General features: G+C 45.2%; 1 protein-coding gene across 4 annotated transcripts in view; it reads left to right on the top strand.

Moving 5' to 3' along the window:
• Positions 1–21,590, top strand: part of LOC137521755 (carcinoembryonic antigen-related cell adhesion molecule 1-like) — a 244,289-nt gene that overhangs the window by 179,085 nt on the left and 43,614 nt on the right. For all 4 annotated transcript variants that reach the window (XR_011022191.1, XM_068241435.1, XM_068241437.1 and 1 more), the window contains exons 3-6: positions 3,713–3,994; positions 8,712–8,993; positions 10,684–10,980; positions 12,943–13,182. Coding sequence is in view for 3 of the 4 variants with exons in the window: in XM_068241435.1 (XP_068097536.1) it covers positions 3,713–3,994; positions 8,712–8,993; positions 10,684–10,980; positions 12,943–13,182 (1,101 nt within the window). In the remaining variant the exon portion in view is untranslated. The remainder of the gene's footprint in view (positions 1–3,712; positions 3,995–8,711; positions 8,994–10,683; positions 10,981–12,942; positions 13,183–21,590) is intronic.

The following is a 21,590-nucleotide window of genomic DNA, read 5'->3' as shown; positions in this document are numbered from 1 at the left end:
TATTCTGCACTTAGGCCCTATATAAGTGCAACAATAAACTCAAAATATAGGCACTGCCAGTGAGGCCTTATGCAGGGCAGTAGTGGATACTACATGCCAGTACAGTAGTGGTGTGAAGGATTATTGGGTTATGGTCAGTGTACTACTAGGACCAGCAGACCGGTCTCCAACAGCTAACGTGTGCACTGGACACGCAGAACTGCAATATAACAATAGCAAAAAAACAACAATAAACAAAAAAACAGCCCTTTGGGTGAGTGCACTGTGTGGACACACTAAACAGCAACATCACAATAACAAAACACAGCCCTTCGGAGGGCTCTGGGGTTATGGTGAATTGGTACTGTAGCAATTCTTCAGCCATTTCTATGTTAAATGCTGCTAAGTGGCCATATTGAAAAGGGGTGTGTGCAATGCAATGTATGTAGGAATGGAATGTTGTTATGCTGTTTTTGCTTTTGCTCGAAAATTGCACTTTAGAATTGAGTTGTACAATTTCGGTTGTTACAATGACAATAAAGTCGTGCTGGCATTTTTTATAGGATGGTGGGGGATCCAGGAGAGAGGGATAGCTGATTGGCTGCCATGTGTCTGCTTACTCTGGGGTGAGGGTAAAATTTTGACTCCATGATGATGTATGGGGCGGGACGAACATGCCATGTTTTTGCCTGCCGGTGCAAACACGAACACCCGTTGTTCGCCGGGAACGGTCCACCCACGAACAGTTCGGGCCATATCTAATCATGATACCCCTTAATGTACTGAATGAGATAATTTGGTGTGAATTAGCCTATATCAATTAATGAATGTGTATAAATATAATAGGCTAATATTAATGCAAAACTTTTCTCATGTTCTGTTTAATGCTAGTAAATTATAACATAAAGTCTGGGTAAACTAAAGAGAAATTAAGCAGGTACTAAACACACAACAGAAGTATACAGTAGTGTATTGGCCCATTATTAATAATGATAATAATAATAATAATAAAACGTAGCAGAGAAGCAGCTTCACATGTATCCTGTTTGTTCTACTCTTACAGAAACTCAACAAAGATTGCCTTTTTATGTATAAGTCTGCTCCCATCTTTGATTGGGTGTTGGAATTGTGTTGACAATTTTACTTCCTGTTCCTGCTAATTTTATTAAGTTGGCCCGGTCCTGTCTCATAATTGCAATCCTGCTTGTATATATCCAGCCGTGCTATTGCGTATGAACAAGATATGTTATTTTATTGTTTTGCAAAGGATACCCCTGTAACTTTGATCCTGCTGTAATGCTTTCATGGTCATTAGTGTTTTCATTGGTAATGTACCCACAGGTTATTGCTGTTATGTTGGTATTAATAAACAGTGGCATAGAGGCTGTGGTCACTGTGGTCACTGCTGTGACTGGGCCCGGGGCCCCAGGGAGCCCCACTTGTCCTCCTCACATGCTTCGTGGGGGGACGCAGCAGCGGGCGCATAGCACGGCTGAGTGGGTAATGACAGATACTCACATTGCAGGGATCCAGTGCCATATGTGCTACTTACTCTCTTGGTCCTGTGAGCAATGTGAGTATCTGTCATTACCTACTCTGCAGGCGCCTGCCACTGCGCCCCCCCCCCTCTTCTACCTATACTGGGGGCACCTATACTAGGCTACCTATACTGGGGGCACCTATACTAGGCTACCTATACTGGGGCACCTATAACAGGCTACTTATACTGGGGACACCTATACCAGGCTACCTATACTGGGGGTACCTATACCTGGCTGCATATACTGGGGTCTCTCTCCTATACCTGGCTACCTATACTGGGGGCACCTATACCTGGCTTCCTATACTGGGAGCACCTAAAGCTGGCTACCTATACTGGGGGCACCTATACCTTGCTACCTATATTGGGGGCACCTGTACTTGGCCAGCTATACTGGAGGCACTTATATCTCGCTACCTATACTGAGGACATCAATATCTGGCCACCTATGTTTGGGCAACTATACCTGGCTACCTATACTTAGGGCACCTATAGCAGGCTGCCTATACTGTAGGCATCTATAGCTGTCTGGCTATACTGGAGGCTCCTATACCTGGCTACCTATACTGAAGGCACCTATACCTGGTTACCTATAGGGGGCACCTATACCTGGATAGCTATACTGGAGGCACTTATACCTGGCTACCTAAACTGGGGGCACCTATACCTGCCTACCTATACTGGGGGCACCTATATCAGGCTAGCTATATTGCAGGAACCTATACCTGGATACCTATACTGGGCCACCTATACCTAGCTACCTATACTAGGGCACCTATACCTGGCTTGCGCAGGCATCTAAACCTGGCTAGCTACACTGTGTGTGTGTGTGTGGGGGGGGGAGATACCAAATTCCATATCGGGGCGCCTAGGTCTGTAGCTATGCCACTGGTAATAAAGTATATTGAAGCCCTGCACATCAGTCTGTATATCTTCACTTTGTATAATCGTGGGTACGATCAAACAATCATACTGTCTGTGGATACCTTTACGCTGATGCTGGGAATACACAATGAGATTTTTCATCAGATTTATTGTCCGATCGTTTTTGTGATCGTGTTTTTTTTTTATCGATTTCCATTTACTTCTATGAGAAATCGATCATAAAAAATGATTTAAAATCAAATCGGAAATGTCGGAAATATCTATTGAACCATCTATCTGCCAAAAAAATCTCATGGTGTATTCCCAGCATTAAAGGGAACCTAATACTGAGAAGGATATGGATTTTTCCTTTTAAAATAATACCAGTTGCCTGACTCTCCTGCCGACCCTGTGTCTCTCATACTTTTACTAGAGATGTCGGCGAACGGTTCCCGAACCGTTCGCCGGCGAACTCCTCACCTGTACTACTTCCAGGTCGCAATGACCCAGAGTAGTACGCCTGCGCTGGCCCAGCGGTGCGCGTAATAGATCACGCTCCAGTTGCCGGGCACTTTCTGCGCATGTGCGTGACGTCACGCTCATGCGTAGAGAGTGGCCGTCAATGGCCGCGCGATCAAAGACGTGCACTGCCGGCCCAGTGCAGCCGTACTTCTCCGGGTCATTGCAACCCGGAAGTAGTAGCGGCACCATAGAGGTTCGCCCGCGAACGGTTTGGGCCATCTCTAACTTTTAGCCACAGCCCCTCAACAAGCATGCGCAGATCAGATGCTCTGACTGAAGTCAGACTGGATTAGCTGCATGCTTGTTTCAGGTCTGTGACTCAGCCACTACTGCAACAAAGAAATCAGCTGGTCTGCCAGGCAAAGAAGACATCCATATCCCTCTCAATTTCGGTTCCCTTTAAATTAGCTATGCATAGGCATGGTCCTGATAAGCTTCTATGCATTGTATCCAACAAACATACGGTAATTGTTTCTACTAAGCCTAGGAACTAATGACCTTTGCTGAACATGTATTTGCAAGTAGGAGGAAATGGGGCTGCCTGATGTCAGGAAACAAAAAAGCAATTAGAGCAGAAAATCCTGCAGGATGCGTTTTAGGGAATGTCTGCACAAAATACTGCATAGTTGCCTAATCAATAGGAAATACATTGGTCTAGGGCTACAATCATCTGCAATCAGTGTACAGCTTAGCATTTCTTCACTATTCTCTTTATTTTGTGCCTTAAAAGTGCATGGTATGTTTCTAATTGTGCAATAAAGGAAAAACACTGACAGCATATTTATCTATATATTTATTTTTTCACAGCCCCCCTCAGTGCCCCTGTCCTCAGTAGTAATTCCACTAACAATAATAAACTTGTCAGTGGTACCTACGTATCTCTCCACTGTGATGGGGGTAATCAGTCCATAACTCGTTACATCTTCTTCCGAGATGGGAAGGATGTCTGTTCCGGGCGTAATGTGGCCTGCAGCGATTCCTACCTCCACTTCCAGCCAATCACAGTGAGTGACAGTGGGAACTACACCTGTGTCATCCAGAATCCTGTCACCTCCAACACCAGCAACACCCTGCAGCTGGCTGTATCAGGTGAGAACGAATGTGATGTATTAGCTGTGTACTGATATCAATTCACAGGGAAAGGACTGCATTACTGGGACTAGTGCATGTCTGTGCCCAACTACATGCTCATGTTTATCATGGATCTGCGGAAGTGGGATCCGTTGAAAAGGGCTCCTGAGCTGCCTGTATGAAAAGGGCTCCTCCATAGACATCAATGTTATTTCTGCAAATATGGGCTACAAGGTGGGGAAAAGGGCTCCGGAGTTTTGATATAGGCTACAAGCAGGCGCCCTTTTGTAGCCCATTTTTTTTTAAGGCTACAAGGTTTTTGGGTACAGTAGGGCGCCCCTTTGTAGCCCATATTTTTTATTCAGCTACAAGGTTTTAGGCTACATGGTTTTTGATTCTGCTACAAAAGGGCACCCTTTTATAGCCGATATTTTTGATTCGAGGGTGCAGGGGAGGTTAGGATTAGGCATCACAAGGGGGCGGGGGGGGGGGGGGGGTCTTAGGGTTAGGCACCTCCTAGGGGATTAGGGTTAGTCACCATCGGGGGAGGGTTCTGTGTGAGAGTAGGGAGCAGTTAGGTCATAATAATCACTTTTCTTAGCTATATCTAGAGCCCTTTTATAACCCAACAAATTTTGCCTAATAAACTAAAACTAGCTTTTTCGGCTACACAAGGTGCCCTTTGTAGCCGAATTAGGCATATATGGGCTACATCAGGTGCCCTTTGTAGCCGAAGTTGGCATATGGGCTACACCAGGCGCCCTTTGTAGCCGAAGTTGGCATATATGGGCTACACCAGGTGCCCTTTTTGTAGCCGAATTTGGTATATATGGGCTACACGAGGAGCCCTTTTTTACAGGAGCTCTTTTTAAATAGACCTGTGGAACCACTCAGAGGAACACAGCAGAACTTATTTTTATTTAATAAGAAGCTTCCATATTAGCTGTTGTTGTGTAAATAACGTGTCGCTCAAAAATGTGATAAAATTTGTGGGATGGAAATAATATTGTGCAGGCCCTGTAATAATAATAATAAAGTCTTTCATAAAGACTTGTGTGACAATAAATAGGTAGGGTGTCAAAATCCCCCCTCTATCTATACCCAATTATCTGGAAGGGGATGGACATCTGGGGTTCCCTTATTAAAGGGACCTCACAGATTCCACCATAAGCCCCCAGTATCTATCCTCAAATGTGTGGAAGTAGTTACCATCCTCCGGGGCACTGGAGGTGGGGATAAGCTCTCATCCTTGACATGGACAGGGGCTTTGCAGGATAAGATTTCTGCCCCTTTCCTGCAAGGTCCTCATGTCATAGACCATATGGACCTTGCACACTGGCATTGTTCAGTTTGGCAGAGCCCTATTCTGTATGGCTTGGTCATTCTGGCTATACCAACCTGCATGGAGGACAAGGGGGTTCGAGAAAACTTAAGGGGTAAAAGATTATGCCTTTGTTTAAATAATTACTAAAAGCCTGCATAGTATATGATATGGGTGCTTTTTTAGAGGGAGTGGCAAAGCCCCCCCCCCCCCACAACTCTATAAAGCTTTGTTTAAATCTATGCATTAAAGAGAATCTGTACAAAAGTAAACATACCAGCGTGTTAGGGGACATCTCCTATTCCCCTCTGTCACAATTTCGCCGCTCCCCACCATATTAAAAGTAGTCAAAAACAGTTTTTAAAAGTTTGTTTATAAACAAACAAAATGGCCACCAAAACCGGAAGTAGGTTGATGTACAGTATGTCCATACATAGAAAATACATCCATACTCAAGCAGGCTGTATACAGCCTTCCTTTTGAATCTCAAGAGATCATTTGTGTGTTTACTTCCTTTCCCCCTGCAGCTTTCATCCACTGAAGAGTGACAGGCTGATTGTTTCTTCCTGCAGACAGCTCTGTCCATGTCTGTAATTCCTCAGTATGTGACAGCCCAGCCAGCTCCTTTCACAGCCTAACAGAGGACGATTTATCCAGCTTGCAAAAGGCAGCTCTCTTCTATCACTGACAAGAGAGCAGAGACGCTGCCTAATGTAAATAACACACACGGGAGTGTGCATAGAGGGGGGTGAAGGGGGGGGGGAGTGCATAACAGATCAACAACATTGAAGAGTTGGCAACCTTCCAGACACAGGGTGACAAATCCAACAGGGGAAAGATAAGTTGATTTATTACAGAGACGGTGATAGTAGAAAGTGCTGCAGTAAGCCAGAGGAGAGCACATTAGAATAGGTTTAGGTACTTGTAGGATAGTAGAAAAAAAGGATGTAATTTTTGTTACAGAGTCTCTTTAAAGGTGGGGGTAGCTACCCCAAAAACATGTGGGGATAGATATAAGCGGAACTTATGGTGGTCTTGTCCACCATGCATCGTCCCTCATCCCAAATAATAATGATTCCCACCACCACACCCATAGCAACAGATACCTCGCTAGCCTCTAGGCTAGTGACACATTTGTACAGAGCAGTCAGCTGTCATCTGAATTAATTGTGATAACTGTCAGTTAAAACCAAATTGTTTCTGGATGACACATTTGACATGTAAAACTTTGATCACCTTTAACCAAACATCATTTTGTAATTTTGAAACATTTAAACAATTATTTTAGATCACTTTGAGATTGTTTAAAATCATCTGCTTACTAACAAGGCATTCAAATCTACAGTATACTGTATGTTAGTGGCCATCATTAAACAGGTTTTATCGGGTACTTGTACAAAGCATTATCCACTTAAATAACAATTTGTTTTCAAACCATAAAAATGTTCCTGGTATTACATTCCACTGACCCCCTCTGCATGAGTTGAACTTGTAAATTACTATATTTTTCGGACCATAAGATGCTCCTGACCATAAGAAGCACCTAGGTTTAGAGGGCAAAAACCAGGGGAAAAAAATATTCTAAATCTGGAGTGTCCATGGTGCAGAGGCATCTTTTCAAGCTTCTCCCCTCAAACTGTATACATCTCCTAAGCGCAGTATACAACCCCTGCTGCTTCTCCAGCTAAAGTAACCCCCTGCCACCACCAGTTACATTATTCCCCACTAGCTATACTAATCACTGCCCTGCCACCACTAGCTACACTAATCCATGAGACAACGGCAGTCCTGATCCCAGTGTCACCTGTGGGGTCATTGCTGGACACGGTGTCACCTGAGGGACCCTTAGTAGGCACAGTGTCACCTGGGTGGCCCTTCCTGGGCCCAGTGTCTCCTTAGGAGCCCTTCCTGGGCACAATATCACCTGAGGGACCCTTCCTGGGTACAGTGTCACCTTAGGGGGGACCTTCCTGAGCACAATGTACCTCCTGGGCACACTAAGAAACAGACACACACACCAAACGCTGCCATTACTAGATGACCTCTGTGCAGGGACAAACGTGACAGGTGTGCTGCAACAATTAAAAACTAGAAGAATGACAGCAGCAGCTGCCTCATCTCCGTATGGTTGAGCTCCTCTGCTTTAAGGCTGGGACTGCGGAGCTTGTCCTCTCTCCACCTGCTCTCTTTAAACAGCATTTCAGCCGCTTACACCCCGGCTTCAAACATGTCATGTGGTGCAGACATGTACTACCTCTGCCCGCTCACTTCAGGCAGCACCTTTGACGCTGACACCCCTGGCTTCCACTAGGCCATGCAGGGCAGACACGAACTCCATCTTCCTGCATTCTTCAGCCAGCACCTCGGCCTCTGACATCCCCGGCTTCCAGCACATCATGCAGCGCAGGCTCGCACTCTCTCTGCCCGCACTCTTCAGCCAGCACCTTTGTTGCTGACACTCTCGGCTTCCACCATGCCACGCAGCACAGACACTCACTCCCTCTGCCCACATTGTATCGTTAAGACAGCCCGGTCAGAAGAAGAAACGGCGAGGGCACTAGTGTTGGCGGAAGCAGGAAGAAACACTGAGGACTCGGACAGCTGGCAGGAGGGGACACAACACCGCAGACTCGGAACGCAGCCAGGAAGCTGGAGGGGACACAACACCATGGACTCGGAACACAGCCAGGAAGCAGGAGGGGACAAAAGACCGCAGACTCGGAACGCAGCCAGGAAGCAGGAGGGGACACAAGTCAGAGGATTCAGAACGCAGCCAGGAAACAGGAGGGGACACAACACCGCGGACTCGGAGCACTGGCTGGAGGCTGAGGGGACACAACACAAAGGACTTGGAACGCTGGCTGGAGGCAGAGGGGACACAACACAATGGACTCGGAATGCTGGCTGGAGGCAGAGGGGACAACACAGAGAAGGTTGAGTGCTGCCTGGAGCTAGATGAGGAGTGGAGCGCGCCAGCTGGTGAGAGCTTCTCATAAAATTCACACACAAAATTCTGACATTCGGACCATAAGACGCACAGACTTTCCCCCTCCACTTTTGGGGGAGAAAAAGTGTGTCTTATGGTCCGAAAAATACGGTATCTGCATAGTAAAGTAGATGCACTGAGTTTTGATGGTCTCACATTTTGAGCACTAGAAGTTGGGAGCAACATTTTTACTTAACATACAGACTTTAGGCCTGTGGTTGAAAACCTATGTGGAGTGAATAAGTACAAGAACATTTGCACACTTAGGAAAACAAGAGACTCAGTATTCAAAGGTCAGAAAAGGACAAAAAGAGGAGACTATTTATTTTTCCTTATTCAAAATATATGTATTCCTGAAGAAAAAAAATGCATTGTAATTTCACTGTTTGTTTTCTGTGCCAGTCACATATTTCTCTTTGGTTTGGCAGCTCCAGTCTCTGATGTGAGGCTAACCAGTAATGCATCTGGATATCTCTGGCCAGGAATTAATTCAACATCTCTGACTTGTTCAGCTCTTGGCACAGATGTCAGCTACACATGGAGCCTCAAGGGGGTGCCACTTCCTCAGAACCTCCGGTACCAGCTCACACAGGGTAACTCAGTGCTTACAATCAGTCCTGTCTCAGATAATGATGATGGACCTTTCACATGTACAGCCTCAAACTGGATAAACAATATGCCCAGCAACAATCTAACCTTCAATCTGGCAGGTGAGCATTAAAAGTCATTGTGATTGCTTGCAAGTGTGTGTCTTGTACTAGAAAAATAAATGTCATATTATTAGAGAAGCGCTTATTTATGGCTGAAATGGAAATCAATAGGTTGAAAATGAACTTTAACCAAGGAATGAACTTCATCCCGATCAGTAGCTGATACCCCCTTTTCCATGAGAAATCTTTACCTTTTCTCAAATAGATCATCAGAGGGTTCTGAATGGCTGATATTGTGGTCAAACCCCTCCCACAGCGTGACGTCATGACTAAGGTCCTGACAGTTTGGGAAATAACTGTTTTTCTATCTGCCAAGCAAGCAATATCTCCCTATGTGCATAGAACTCTTAGTAAACAAACATTCCGTACAGATCACCTGGCAGAACTAAATATGTACCACCAGTGATACATATCAGAATGTAAATTAGGGAGAAGAAAGATTTTAGAATGGGCACACTGACTAAATAGTCTATACATGAATATTGTAAAAATAAACAATGCTATCCATTATGTTATTTTCACTACAATTCCTCTTTAATATGCATATGCAATTTTCCCAAACCTACAGTATGTTAAGCCCATAAACTAGGATGCATAACAACTTTAATATTATTGTATCACCCAAAAACTGAAAGAAGGGTAGCCTACTAAATGTATCATCACCTCACCTTGTTATAGAAACAACAGCCTTTCTGTTAAGATTTACTTACAACAGCTTAATCACTAAACACATTCCTGCTCTACATGCAGCTGTGTTGGGAAATCAAGATTCATATAACAGAACCCAGACAACACGTGTGCAAGCAACCCTTGGGTGCGAAACGGTATGTCTGGTGGCATACCCCCATTACTCAGTTGACAGTTACACTACACTTATATGTGAACTGCTACTATTATAACTGGCACTCTCTTCATCAGGAAGCCAGAAGTTAAGGTTAGGGGAGATTAAAGTTAGGTGCCCACGGAAGGGGTGGGGGGAGGGGTTAAAGTTAGTTGCGCGCCGGGGGAGGGATACGGGGGGGGGGGGGGGTAAAGTTAGGCAGGGATGGGGGTTCTGTGAGAATAGGAAGAGTTAGGTCATAGTAAAATATTCATTTTATTTATGTATTTATATAGCACTGGCATATTACACAGTGATGTACAGAGTATATGGTCTTGTCACTAACTGTCCCTCAGAGGGTCTCACAATCTAATCTCTACCATAGTCATATGTCTATGTATATATCATGTAGTGTATGTATCGTAGTCTAGGGCCAATTTAGAGGGAAGCCAATTAACTTATCTGTATGTTTTGGGGATGTGGGAGGAACCTGGAGTGCCCGGAGGAAACGGGTAGTACATACAAACTCCTTGCAGACGTTGACCTGGCTATCGGTAAACTTACCTATATTTCACTACTAGCTAGTGGCTATGACCTGCGTTCTTTTCAATTGGTGCTTTTATCAAATGTATGCCCCAAATCACATTTTTTATTTATTTATTTATTTATTTTTTGTATCTCATATTTATATAAGCTGGAAAGCTTTCCTTACATATTACACAGCCAATGCTAGATGTCAAAGAAGTTTCCAGCTCTTAACTGTAAAAGGCTTTGGATGAAAGTTTGCATCAGCAGTAGCAGAAAATCTTAAGGTTCCTCTTTCTTATAAAGTTGATTTCATGGTTCTCAGTGTAAGTTCTTTTTTTGCAGCTAATGTCTCTAATGTGAGTCTGACTAGTAACTCATCAGGAGAGTCACGTATTTGGGCTGAAGAGGATTCTGTGTATCTACACTGCTCAGCTGACGGTACAGAAGTTCACTTCTCTTGGGCACTAAATGGAAAACCATTATCCAACGATCCTCATTATCACATTACAACGAGTGTTTCCCCCCCATCCTCCGATCTTACCATCAGCCCCATTTCTAAGAATGATACTGGATCTTTCACCTGTGAAGCATCGAATCTTATCAGCAAGGAAAACAAAAGTGTGACCTTCAACCTCGGCTGTGAGTAATTGTTTTGAATTTATTTTTACATCCATTTATTTTATCAGTGAAATCTTTCAGCATAGTAGAAGCATAGTCTACGTAGCCTCCGTAGAAGTGACTTGCTGCGAAATGGCTGTCAGGGTCACATCTTCCCCTGCACCCACCCGCATGCCTGCATTTTTATGGTACGTGACTTTTGCTACACAATTTTACAACTTGTCACTATGGACACCGAAGTTTGAATAAATCGCTTATTAGCAGTGATGACCTCCTCCTCCTCCTTTTGCTAAATAAATATAGGATTTACAGAATTTGTAAATCATTCTATCCTGCTTTTATTTATCATTTTACAGTGTCCATTTTTGGGGGGAAATGGAGCAAATGTGAGTTTTGCCCTTGGGAAAGCAGATGTATTTTATCTGGACTTTGCAAAGGCTTTTGACACTATTCCTCACAACAGTCTAGTGCTGCTGAATACTCGTATGACGCAGGAAAAATATGTATAAGTGCATAGAGAACAGGTTAAGAAACAGAGGACAAAGAGTAATAGCAAACAGACACTGTAATAGGAAAATGGGACACTGTTAGAAATGGGGCCCTGCAAGGGTCAGTACCAGGTTCAACCCTTTTCAGTTTTTTTTTGTTTGTTTGTTTGTTTTTTCACTTCATTACAGCAACCCTAAAGCAAAAAAAAAAACTTAGCAGATAATGATGAACTGTATGTGTAGTATAGCTAAGAAATAGAACATTAGAAGCAATGAAAAGAGTCTTATATTGTTTCCCAGTACAGGAAGAGTTAAAAAACTTCAGATGTTATCTATATATAAACTAGTGGATGAAATACAGAGTAATGTAGCCATCTTTGCAGATGATACAAGATGATGCAGAATAATCAATGCTAAGTAGGATAGGGACATATTACAACAGGAATTTGACAGCGTAGTGATATGGGTAGGCTTATGGCAGATTACATTTAAAGTGTACCTGATACCTCCTAAAAGAAAAAAATATATAGGTGCAGTATTAGGAGGAAGTGCGCCATGGTGAGGCTTGCAACGCGACCAATAGGACGCGTGCAAGCTGTCTGGAATGCAGGGCGGAAGGCAGAATTATGGGTAAATAACCTCTTGTATCCCCACCGCGCACCTGCACCAATTAAGCCTCATTTGAATCATGGGTAATAACTCCTGATTACTCGTGAGAGCAACCCTAGTTTTGAAAGCCTCCATTCTGGAGGGGGGAGGAGAGGCTCTGAGGGCAGCTATAAACAAAACCTTTTGCTAGAGAGAATCTATAAATCCAAGCTGTGAATGATTGTTTACCAGGGAATGTGATGTAGTCACTAGAACTATTGTTAAGAAAGTTAAAAGCATTTTCTCTCTAGACCTTTAAAGTGGATCCAAGATAAACTTTTATTCATTGCATAATTGAATTCCTTTCCTACTGTTTATAGGGCATTCCACGGCATTTTCAGACAGTAGCAAGGGCTCATGGGAGCTCAGTCTGGGCAGGAGGAGGGGGAGGTATTACTAGCCAGAGATTTCAGAGGCAGAGGGGGGGAGGAGGGTTTTTTTTTTTTCACAGGCTGAGTGCTGAAGAAGCAGCTAAGCCTGCCTGTGTGTAATGTTTACAAACAACATGGCTGCTGTTGTTGTATCACAGGAAGAAATAATCATATTCTATTGAAGCTGCTTGCAGCTAGATTTGCTGTGTAAACTATCTAATCTTTAGATAAAATATATAGACAATTTACTTGTTATAGTTAGTTTTTCATCTCGGATCTGCTTTAAAATGTTCTTCCTGGACAGGGAAAATATATTTTTTTTACCTGGACTGACAGTAATTTATTGTGCCTTTCCCCATCATTGCGCTGCAAGCCACTGCCTGGACTGTCTATAGGTTGAAGCGCCTCTGAAATTTAATAAGTGATATTTTATTCAAACTCACTTCCTGGAATCACATAATTCTCATATTTTACAGGGAGACCAGAAGGAAACATAAGCTGCTCTGCAGAGGCCAGTGGTACTGATGTTAACCTTATGTGTAGCTGGCTAGGAGGTAATCCAGCTGCTAATGTGTCCCTGATCTTCAACAATCAGACAATGACAGAACATAACAACGTAACCAGGAGTGTGTCCACAAGTAGTAGCATCCAAGGATCAAACCTCACCTGCCAAGGAGATCAGCTGGGAAAAACATCTCAATGTACAGTGGAACTTGGTGAGTTTCTAATTGGATTACTTGAAGCATATAACTACAGTACCTATAACTTACCTCATCATCTGCCAGATTACTTTCCAGCAAAGCATTTTCTGACCATGCTCTGGGCTCAGAAGAATGTGCATCTTTGTACACTTAACATGTTAACAGGTTAAACATGCTGACATCATCATACTGATCCATCAGCCATGCCTTCTTTTATACCAAGGACATCACACCTCTTTATCGTGAATAGAAAATGAGTGACGTGCTCACAGCAGAGTCAATAGAAGGTGACTGTCTTCTTGGATAGACAGTTGGCCTTTATTCAATTTACCTTTTCTCCTAAGTGATATTTTCATATGTTGTTAATAAATAAAATACCTTTTAAATTTTCCCTGAGGCACATCCAAAGGGAGGGCATATGGGACACAGAGTCATGTTCCCTTCTCTGTGCCATGCATCTGTGTCCCCTACAGTGTTGGACTGGGAGCTGGTAAAGCAGAAGAAATCCACCTGCTGGCCAAGCAGCAGAAACCATGTGTTATCACTCCCAATAGAAACCTGAAGCAAGTCTTCACTGTGAGCGGCAACACCTGATTACTACAGCTTTCAACTACCCCAAACCTCACCATCCCCCCCCCCCCCCCCCGCTCCAGCTCCATGCTGCGAACCCCAGAAATTGACGACATGCAGCCTGTTGGCAATCTCGAGGGAAAGGGGTGTCCTTTGCAGGAGAGACACTTCTGCAAAACACCCATTCTGGGCGTCAGTAACTCCCCCTCCCTCCTCTCAATGGTCCTTCAAGGCCTGTGTTTCTGAGCTCTGTGCTTCTTGGATGAGATCACAGAGCACTAAATGCAGCGCCATGACCCCTGACCCATGAAAGTGAAAGTAAGCCATTACAGGCTTCAAGTAGCTCGTAAAGTGGTAGGGATGGACACAACCTGATCCGGTTTGCCCCACAGATTAGGAAGTATGTTTTTTATTACAAAATAAAAGTGTCTCAGGTTCTCTTTAATCCACCAGCAAGCAAGAAAATAATTATTACAGAACTTTTTTCCCCTGATTTTGGGACTTTTTAAATTGCAGAGTGCTCAAAACTTATTTTAACCACTTCACCACTGAGGGGTTTTACCCCCTGAGCATCAGAGCAATTTTCACCTTTCAGCGCTTCTTCCATTCATTTGTCTATAACTTTATTATTACTTATCGCAATGAAATGAACTATATCTTGTTTTTTCCGCCACCAATTAGGCTTTCTTTAGTTGGGACATTATGCCAAGAATTATTTTATTCTAAATGTGTTTTAATGGGAAAATAGGAAAAATGTGGGAAAAAAATTATTTTCCAGTTTTCAGCCATTATAGTTTTTAAATAATGCATGCTACTGTAATTAAAACCCATGAAATGTATTTGCCCTTTTGTTCCAGTTATAAAACCGTTTAAATGATGTTCCTATCACAATATTTGGCGCCAATATTTTATTTGGAAATAAAGGTGCATTTTTTTTCAGTTTTGCGTCCATCCCTAATTACAAGCCCATAATTTATAAAGTAACAGTGTTATACCCTCTTGACATAAATATTTAAAAAGTTCAGTCCCTAAGGTAACTATTTATGTATTTTTTTTAATTGTACATTTTTAATTTTTTTTTTAATTACAAAAAAAAAAAAAAATGGGGAGTGTGGGAGGTAATGAGTTAATTTTTTGTGTAACACTAATTTATTTCTATGTAAAAAATGCTTAGGGTGTAGTTTTACTATTTGGCCACAAGATGGCAACAGTAACTTTTTGTTTATTGTCCGGACGCTTGCAGGAAGTACAAGGAGGCTGTGAGTGTTTGTTTTTTTTCACAATGATTGCGCTGCTCATCGGAGAGCAGCGGATCATTGCGGGCTTAGATCAACAAACGGGAATGGATTTTCCCCTTCATTGATCTCCAGGCGAGTGGGCGGCGGCGTATTTACTAGCGGCGGCCGGCGTGTTTACGAGCGGGAGCGCGGGCAGCGGCGGGAGCGCGGAAAGTACGGATTTCTTCGTCCCTGGGGGTTAAAGGATGGAAAAAGGGACGGAGAAATTCGTACGGGCGGGGGTAAAGTGGTTAAACAGAAGATGAAAAATTATCTCCTAGGAGAAAACATAGGGAAAAAAAGTGAATTGATAGGGACAATACAACATTACAGACATCCCAGCAAGCTCATGGTGAACTAGAACTCATTGGAGTGTGTAAGGGGCTACAAAGGACCAAAAAGCAAACAAAAGTTTACCTTCTTAAAACAGAAGGAAATTGCGATAATTCAGGTTGCAGTGAGCATATGATGTTTCCCACAATGGATCACTGCTGAGTATGCAAATTATCCCTTGTTGTCCCTGTAAGCTAGCCACACCTCCAGAACCGCTGGAATGCAATGATGTGTAAGCTTGTTAATTGTACAGAGCCACAATAATTCACCATGCATACAGACTGTTTAGAATTGGTTGATCCTCATCTGGAGAAGCCATGGAGAACATTATACTGTTTATAACACCAAACTTGTTTGGTCGTGGATCAGTGATGGTCTGGGGAGACACATCCATCTAGGGATGTACAAACCACTACAGGCTAGACCATGACACATTTACTGTCATTAGGTATGGGGATGAAATCTTTGTACCCATTGTCAGACCTTACGCTGGTGCAGTGAGTCCTGGGTTCCTCCTGGTGCACGACAATGTCTGACCTCTTGTGCAGTGTTGCTCGGAAGCACCCGGTTGCACTTTCAAGTCGACTGTCATCAAAATGACGGATAACATCGCAGATTCGATTCAAATCTGATTATCAGTGGAGGGGGCACTAGCCAACCCCCTCCACTCCCTCACATCCACCCTCCCAAACGTTACCTGCCCAAACCAAGCCGTGGCCAAATACAACCAGGCCCTTTCAGCAGCCCTAGACATTGCTGCACCCCCCACATTCCGCCCCAGCCGTCCCATCAACCCCCAGCCCTGGCACAATGCACACACTCGCAACCTCCAAAAACAGACACGCACCTACGAACGCAAATGGAGGAAATTCCGCAGCAACTCCGACTTCTTGGCGTACAAGGCCAACCTGCAGCTGTTCTATACCGCATTAACTGATGCTAAACAAAAATACTTTGCTGCCTTGATCGGATCCCAAGCCTCCAACCCTCGGTGCCTCTTCGCCACCTTCAACTCCCTCCTTAACCCCACCACTCCTCCCCCCACCTCCGCCCTCTCAGCCACTGATCTGTCCACCCACTTTACCGACAAAATAGCCAGCATCCAATGGGAAATCTCATGCCTCCACTCCACCACCTCTTCCTCCCCCACCAATACCTATTCCCCACCCCACCCACCACTCACTGCCTTTACTCCTATCACAGAGGACCAAGTCAGCCGTCTCCTAGCCACTTCTCCTGCCACCTCCAGCCCGCTAGACCCTGTGCCATCCAAATGCCTCTGTCCTCTCTTCCCTGTTCTGGCTCCTGTCCTCACCACTCTGTTTAACCTCTCCCTCTCCACGGGTACCTTCCCCTCTGACTTCAAACAGGCCACTGTACTTCCCCTACTTAAAAAACCCTCACTAGACCCCTCACTTCCATCCAGCTACCGTCCCATCTCCTTACTCCCTTTTGCATCTAAACTCCTAGAGCGTTTAGTCCACCAACGCATGACCCATTACCTTGACTCCAACTCCCTGTTTGATCCCCTAAAATCAGGATTTCAGCCAGGCCACTCCACCGAGACTGCCCTCACCAAGGTCGTCAATGACCTCACGCTTGCCAAGGCCGAAGGAAAATACACTATCCTTCTCCTCCTAGACCTCTCATCAGCATTCGACACTGTTGATCACTCCCTGCTACTCCAGTCCCTGCAATCTGTGGGTATCCAAGACCGTGCCCTAGCATGGTTTTCCTCCTACCTCTCAAATCGCTCCTTCAAGACCTCCTTCAATGGTTCCTCCTCAACCTCCTTCCCACTTTCAGTTGGGCTCCCCCAAGGCTCTGTTCTTGGTCCCCTGCTGTTCTCCATTTACACCGCCTCCATCGGAAAACTCATCTCCTCTCTGGGTTTCAACTATCACCTATATGCAGATGACACCCAGATTTACCTCCATACCACTGACCTCTCCACCACCACCATGGAGAAGGTATCCTCTGGTCTCTCAGCTATTTCATCGTGGATGTCTGCCAGGTTCCTAAAATTAAACCTGGATAAGACTGAGCTCCTAATCTTCCCGCCCCGTGCTGCTTCACCCCCCACTGACCTCTATGTCACTGTCAATGGCACAATCATTCATCCAACCACACAAGCCCGCTGCCTGGGTGTCACCCTAGACTCGGGCCCTCTTCTTCACCTCCCACATCCAAACCGTAGCTAGAGCCTGCTATTTCCACTTACGCAACATCTCCAAGATCCGGCCTTTCCTGACCCCAGACACTACCAAACTCCTTGTCCATGCCCTCATCATCTCCCGCCTGGACTACTGCAACTCCCTCTTGTCAGGCCTTCCTCAAAACCGCATCGCCCCCCTAAAATCCATCATGAACGCAGCAGCCAGACTCATCTACTCCTCCCACCGCTCTGTCTCCACAACTCCCCTACGGAAATCCCTTCATTGGCTTCCAATTCACTTCAGAATCAGCTTCAAGATCCTATGTTTGGCATACAAATCCTTACACAAGTCCTGCCCAACCTACATCTCTGACCTGGTCAGCAGATATACACCTGGCCGCCCACTTCGCTCCTCCAACAACCTCCTCTTAACCACCCTACGCATCTCGCACTCCCATGCCAGACTGCAGGACTTCACTAGAGCTGCCCCTATCCTGTGGAACTCTCTCCCGCTGCCCATCAGGCTTGCTCCCACCTTCAACACCTTCAAAAAAGCACTCAAAACTCACTTCTTCAAGGAGGCCTACATCAACTCAACACTACCCTAATCCTTTCTGCCAATAACTTCTTGATGCACCCCCTCCTTTTGTGTCACCAGCCCCTCCCTCTAGATTGTAAGCCTTTGGCAGGGCCCTCTTCCCTTGTGTATCATACTTGACTGTGTGCACTTTACCCAGAATTTGGAACTGGTAATTTTTTACCACTACCATTCCAGTTTATGATCTGGCATTGTACTATTATCTGCATTGTGTTGTGTATCTTATTGCCATTACCTGTATTGTTGTATCTATGGTCTGTTACCTGTATTGTTCTGTCAACCCTGTTATCATTGTCTGTAATCCTATTTATTGTACAGCGCTGCGTAATATGTTGGCGCTATATAAATCTAATAAATAATAATAATAATAATAATAATAATAATACTTCCGCGCTGTATTCGTAATTACGAGTTTTTTATAAATGCATACATGTTAATGATGCTATAAATAAAATGCATGTATGGTAAGAAAACGTATAATTGTCTATAATTAAATATATTTGTGTATATACAGAATATATATATATATATATATATATATATATATATATATATATATATATATATATATTATAAACAAAAACGACAATGGTCCATCTGTGTACGTATGTTCGGGGTGAAGTACTCTCTCCACCTGAAGCATCAGCTGTGTACATGCCCGTTTGTAGGGCCCTAAGCACTGAAGGAGTGGAGGTGCTGTAATGGAGGGGGGAGTCAGCCACAGGGAGGGCAGCCTGCCCTTTCCCTCCCTCTCCGCGGGCCATCCTCCGTGCTCCCCCCTTCGAGTCTGACTGCAGAGTGAGGGCAACTCATCTGCCTGCGTTCCAAATCACCGCTCATTCGCCGCTGGTCACCTCCTCTGCCCAGCCGCTGATACACACGCAGCTTCCTGCTAAACAGGCTGACCCCCCTCCCCTCCATTATGGGGTGGGTGGGTACCTAACTATGCTGGGGGGCAGTTACCTATCTAACCTGTACTGGGGGGCACCTACCTACCTAATTTAACCACACTGGGGGGCAGCTACCTATCTAACCTATACTGGGGGGCACCTACCTACATAATCTAACCACACTGAGGGGCAGCTACCTAATCTAACCTATACTGGGGGGAAGCTACCTATCTAACCTATAATTGGGGGCAGCTACCTAATCTAACCTATACTGGGGGGCAGCTACCTATCTAACCTATACTGGGGGGCACCAAACTAATCTAACCACACTGGGGGGGCAGCTACCTAATCTAACCTATACAGGGGGGGCAGCAACCTATCTAACCTATACTGGGGGGCAGCTACCTAATCTAACCTATACTGGGGGGAACCTACCTAATCTAACCTATACTGGGGGGCAGCTACCTTTCTAACCTATACTGGGGGACAGCTACCTAATCTAACCTATACTGGGGGACAGCTACCTATTCTAACCTTTACTGGGGGGCACCTACCTAATGTAACCTATGCTGGGGAGAACCTACCTAATCTAACCTATACTGAAGGGCAGCTACCTATCTAACTTACAATGGGGGACTGCTACCTAATCTAACCTATACTGGGGGACAGCTACCTAATCTAACCTATACTGGAGGGCACCTACCTAATCTAACCTATACTGGGGGACAGCTACCTATTCTAACCTATACTGGGGGGCACCTACCTAATCTAACCTATGCTGGGGGGAACCTACCTAATCTAACCTATACTGGAGGGCAGCTACCTATCTAATTTATACTGGGGGGCACCTACCTAATCTAACCTATACTGGGGACAGCTACCTAATCTAACCTATACTGGGGGGCAGCTACCTATCTAACCTATACTGGGGGGCAGCTACCTATCTAACCTATACTGGGGGACAGCTACCTAATCTAACCTATACTGGGGGACAGCTACCTAATCTAACATATACTGGGGGGCACCTACCTAATTTAACCTATACTGGGGGGCAGCTACCTAATCTAACCTATACTGGGAACAGCTACCTAATCTAACCTATACTGGGGGGCAGCTACCTATCTAACCTATACTGGGGGGCACCTACCTAATCTAACCTATACTAGGGGGCAGCTACCTATCTAACCTATACTGGGGGGCACCTGCCTAATCTAACCTATACTGGGGGGCACCTACCTAATCTAACCTATACTGGGGTGGAGCTACCTAATCTAACCTATACTGGGGGGCGCCTACCTAATCTAACCTATACTGGGGGGCACCTTCCTACTATAACCTATACTGGGGGGCATCTACCTATCTAACCTATACTGGGGGCACCTACTTATCTAACCTGTATTGGGGGCACCTACCTACCTAGCCTATGCTGGGGGCAACTATTCTGACTCCCTATATTAGAGGCATCCACCTAGCTAACCTGTACTGGGGGCACCAGCCTATCTAACCTATACTGGGGGCAACTATACCGGCTACCTATACTATACTGGAGGCACCTACCTGGCTAACCTATACTGGGGGCAACTATACTGGGGTATCTATGCCTGGCAACCTATACTGGGGGGACCAATAGCCGGGCACCTATGCCTGACTACCTATACTGGGGGGACCTATAGCTGGCTACCTATACTGAGTGCAACTAGACCTGGCTAGCCTATACTGTGGGCACGTATACCTGGCTCCGTGGGGGGCGCAATTTTTACACCCTCGCCCTGGGTGCATTTTGGCTTAGAAACTGCAACTGTCATGTTTCAGCAAGGATTCAATCTCAGCCTGATAGGCGAGGCATCGTCTGTGTTATCTGGGTGCGGTTCCTCCCTACTTGTCCATCTTTTTTTTTCCACTAGCGGAGGAACCATGCTGGGTTGGCTTCACAAGAATCAGAAGGTGTAAGTGCAGGAAGAGAGGTATGACACATAAAAAGGCAAAAGTTTGCAAACCTTCAGAAGAAGAAGGTTAGGTGGGTTCCGTAATGCACAGCAGCACACGCGTGTTCATTGACGATGATGATATTGTGCCTATAAAAAAAAAATACATGTCTGTTAAAAATATCAAAAATAATTAGGCTCCACAAGAAGCAGAAGATGTAGGTGCAGGAAGAAGGGGATGCGCCCAACAACTAGTGATGGGCGAACACCTGGATGTTCGGGTTCGGGAAAGTTCGCCGAACATGGCCGAGATGTTCGGCATGTTCGGGCCGAACCCCGAACTTCCCGAACATCCCTATTTTGGGGGCCCTATGGGGTCGCAGGCATAAGGGGGGAGCATGCCCCGATCGCGGGGGGGGTCGGAAATTCCCCCCACCCCCTCCGCTAGCGCTCCCCCCTCTGCCCGCTTCCCCATTCAAAAGTTTCAAGAAGTACCTGTATAGCGGATGGCCTGGCAGTGGGCGGCACTGTGGAGTGAGGAGGAGGAGGAGTCCGGAGAGTGACGAGTTGAGGGAGGCCGGGCAGCGGGCGTGAGGTCAGAGAAAGGGCGGAACTTCCGCCCTTTCTCTGACCTCACGCCCGCTGCCCGGCCTCCCTCAACTCGTCACTCTCCGG

This window comes from Hyperolius riggenbachi, chromosome 6 (genome assembly GCF_040937935.1).
Source record: "Hyperolius riggenbachi isolate aHypRig1 chromosome 6, aHypRig1.pri, whole genome shotgun sequence".
Taxonomy (NCBI): domain Eukaryota; kingdom Metazoa; phylum Chordata; class Amphibia; order Anura; family Hyperoliidae; genus Hyperolius; species Hyperolius riggenbachi.
Note: the sequence above shows the minus strand (reverse complement) of the source record. Positions and strands in the feature narration are given on the sequence as shown.